Below are 3,213 nucleotides of genomic sequence, written 5' to 3'. Positions count from 1 at the left end.
GTCTGTGTGTGGCCAGCTTAACCCACCAGGGGGCGGGGCTGGCTGGCATGTGGTGCTGGGGGATTGAACCGTGGTCCCTGTGCTTTGCTTAGCTTAGCTTAGCTTGTTCTAAGTAGGTGCTTTAGACCACTGAGCCATCTCACCAGCCCCGTTTTACCTTCACTCTTGCCTTATATCCCTCACTGGGACTATTCAGTCTCCTAGATGGTACTAACTCTAAACTTCTTTACAGAGATGCTGAGGATGCAATTTATGGAAGAAACGGTTATGATTATGGCCAGTGTCGGCTCCGTGTGGAGTTCCCCAGGACTTATGGAGGTCGGGGTGGGTGGCCCCGTGGTGGGAGGACTGGGCCTCCTACAAGAAGATCTGATTTCCGAGTTCTTGTTTCAGGTATGGCTCCTTTAAACTGAATGAGATGATACATGTAGACTACTTAGTCTGAGGCGAGGTATGGTGGTACATGTCTGTAATTCCAGGACTTGGAAGGCTGAGGCAGGAGGATCACTACAAGTTTGAGCCAGCCTGGGCTACATGGCAAGACCTTGTCTCAAAAGAAATTTTTTTCTTTTTGTTTTGAGATGTGGGCTTGCTCTGTAGTTCAGGTGGTCCTTGAATTAACTATGTAGTCCTCTTGCATCAGCTTCTTGAGCCTCTTGAGTGATGGGTTTATAGGTGCCCACCACCATATCTGGTTTAGAACATAAATACTTTCTTATAAGGGGGTTTTCTGTTGGTGAGAAAGGAAGATGATGACAAAATCCTTTCAGCTGGGATTCTAAAGTCATTTTAGTTTGGAACATAGCTTGGTATCAGACTTAAAAGAAAGACTGGGCCGGGGAGATGGCTCAGTGGAATAAGCGCTTCCCTGGCAAGCGCAAGGGCCTGAGTTCAGTCCCTGGTTCCGCAATAAAAAAAAAAAAAAAAGGATTTCCCAATGTTGCACCTACTGGCTATCACTAGCCAAAACTATCTTTGGGGCCAGGGAGCTGGCTCAGTAGAGGGTCTGAGTTCAATCAGTGGTTCTGCCAAAAAAAAAAAAAAAAAGACTTTCAGTAAAGGAGCAACATAGAAGAATTCACCCAACTTTGGATGCTGCAAAACGCTAGGTTTTGTGGTGGTTTGGGGATTATATTAAAAAGAAAACCCTACAACTTGGAAACTTGAAGATTATTTAAGAAAGTATAAGACATTGCTATCTAGTGTTAATGATGGGATGCTAAGCTAAAAAGCCTATGTATTTTTTTTTTTTTTGCGGAACCGGGGATTGAACTCAGGCCCTTGCGCTTGTCAGGGAAGCACTTATTCCACTGAGTCATCTCCCCGGCCCCAGCCTATGTATTTTTGAAATATTAATACAGTGGGAAATACTAATACTGGGAATTTCTGCACAGTGCATGCAAGTTTAGTGCTCTGCTGGAGTGAGTGATATGTATTGAGCAGTCTGGCATCTTTGTGTTCATTTTGCCACAGCAGGGCTAGGGAGCTAGCTCAGTGGTCTAAGTGGCTGACTGGCACACACAAGGACCCGGGTTTGATCCCTAGTACTGCATTCTGTGCCAGCCCTAGAACTCTGAGCATGCTGTGCCAGTCACCAAAACCATGGTGCCACACCTGTAATCCCAGCACGAGGGAAACTGAGACAAGAGGATCAATATAAGTCTGAGCTTCATAGAGAGACCCTGTGCCAAATAAATAAAAGATTTAAAAAAAAAAAAATTGCCACGGCATGGTAGATGCCCAGGTGCTTAAGAGTCATACTCAGCCTCTGCCTATCTTGTATCCTATAACTTCTTAACCCCAGAACTCTATTCCCTCCTTAGGATGTCATACATTCTTTTTTTTCTCTTCATGCTGCTCTGAAATCCTGCTTAGAAAACTATTAGGAAATGGCTGCAGTCCTGAGCTGTGAGCGGTAAACACAGCCTGTGAAAGCAGGAGCACATTTCCCTTTCATGACATCAGGTAGGGTTGTATGACTCCCGACTAGTTTTAGCATCTGAATAATACCTTTCTTCCCACTGTAGTGAAGAGTGTTGGTGATCTCTTATGAGGTATCTTGTCTAGTTTCTCAGTCATTGACTCCTGTAAGAAAATATTTATTTTTTTGTGGTTGTTACCCTTTGGCTACACTGCGGTATTTTGTTGGCTGGTTTCAAAATTCCATGTCCTGGGAAACCTGGGTAAGAAGTAATTGGCATTGAAAACTTCATATTGGAAAAGACTGGAACTTAGTTTTGCATTAACTGAAGGACAAAAAGCGTGTCAATTCTCAAACCTATAAGATGCTCTGTTGGGAAGGTTTTAGTCTCTGGAAGATTAGCCTAGAACCAGCTTCTTGAGGTGGTGTGGCATACATACTTGAGTGCTTTTCTGTTGTTTTGTGTCCCACAGAGAAGAGAACATATGAATTGGTGGCTCTTCACAGGGCAGTTAACATGGCTGAAAGATGTAGGCTCTTTGTTCTCTATGCCTAGGACTTCCTCCATCAGGCAGCTGGCAGGACCTGAAAGATCACATGCGAGAAGCTGGGGATGTCTGTTACGCAGATGTGCAAAAAGATGGAATGGGGATGGTTGAATATCTCAGAAAAGAAGATATGGAATATGCCCTGCGTAAACTGGATGACACCAAATTTCGCTCTCATGAGGTAGGTCTCTTATCTTTTATTGAGTTGCCACGTCACTCTGCCTGATCCTAAGCTAGCAGTACTATAGTAGCAACAGGCCCTAGCAGAAGTAGCAGCGGGCTATGCAGTTGTCATTTTATTACCTCACAGTATCATTAAAGATTTACTTTAAGTGAACAGAGCCAAGGAATGTGTCATGCTTAAACCCTGGAAGGTCATGGAACAACAAAGTATTTATAATTATTTTTAACCTGAAGAAAATACTCTTGTCTGTCATAATATGGTGATACCAGCCTTTTAAAACTGGTTTAGGGGCTGGTGAGATGGCTTAGTGGTCTAAAGCACCTACTTAGAACAAGCTTAACAAAGCACAGGCACCGCGGTTCAATCCCCCAGCACCACATGCCAGCCAGCCCCACCCCCTGGTGGGCTGAGCTGGCCACACACACACACACACAAAATTAAAATTAAATAAAATTTTTTTTAAAAAACTGGTTTAGATAGCATTGGGCCTTATGGCTATCCGTCCCCTCTGGTTGTAGTGTGGGTCAGCTTCATTGCTTCTAGAGGTAGTAGGCTCAGTT

The 3,213-nt window shown here is 44.0% G+C and overlaps 1 protein-coding gene across 1 annotated transcript in view; it reads left to right on the top strand.

Moving 5' to 3' along the window:
- Window positions 1-2,710, top strand: part of Srsf9 (serine and arginine rich splicing factor 9) — a 5,452-nt gene extending 2,742 nt beyond the window's left edge. Inside the window, exons 2-3 of the mRNA XM_004636342.2 lie at window positions 233-393; window positions 2,478-2,710. Coding sequence (XP_004636399.1) covers window positions 233-393; window positions 2,478-2,695 — 379 coding nt within the window. The 3' untranslated portion in view covers window positions 2,696-2,710. The remainder of the gene's footprint in view (window positions 1-232; window positions 394-2,477) is intronic.
- The last annotated feature ends 503 nt before the right edge of the window (window positions 2,711-3,213 follow it).

Source organism: Octodon degus, unplaced genomic scaffold (genome assembly GCF_000260255.1).
Source record: "Octodon degus isolate 3935 unplaced genomic scaffold, OctDeg1.0 scaffold00079, whole genome shotgun sequence".
Taxonomy (NCBI): Eukaryota; Metazoa; Chordata; class Mammalia; order Rodentia; family Octodontidae; genus Octodon; species Octodon degus.
Note: the sequence above shows the minus strand (reverse complement) of the source record. Positions and strands in the feature narration are given on the sequence as shown.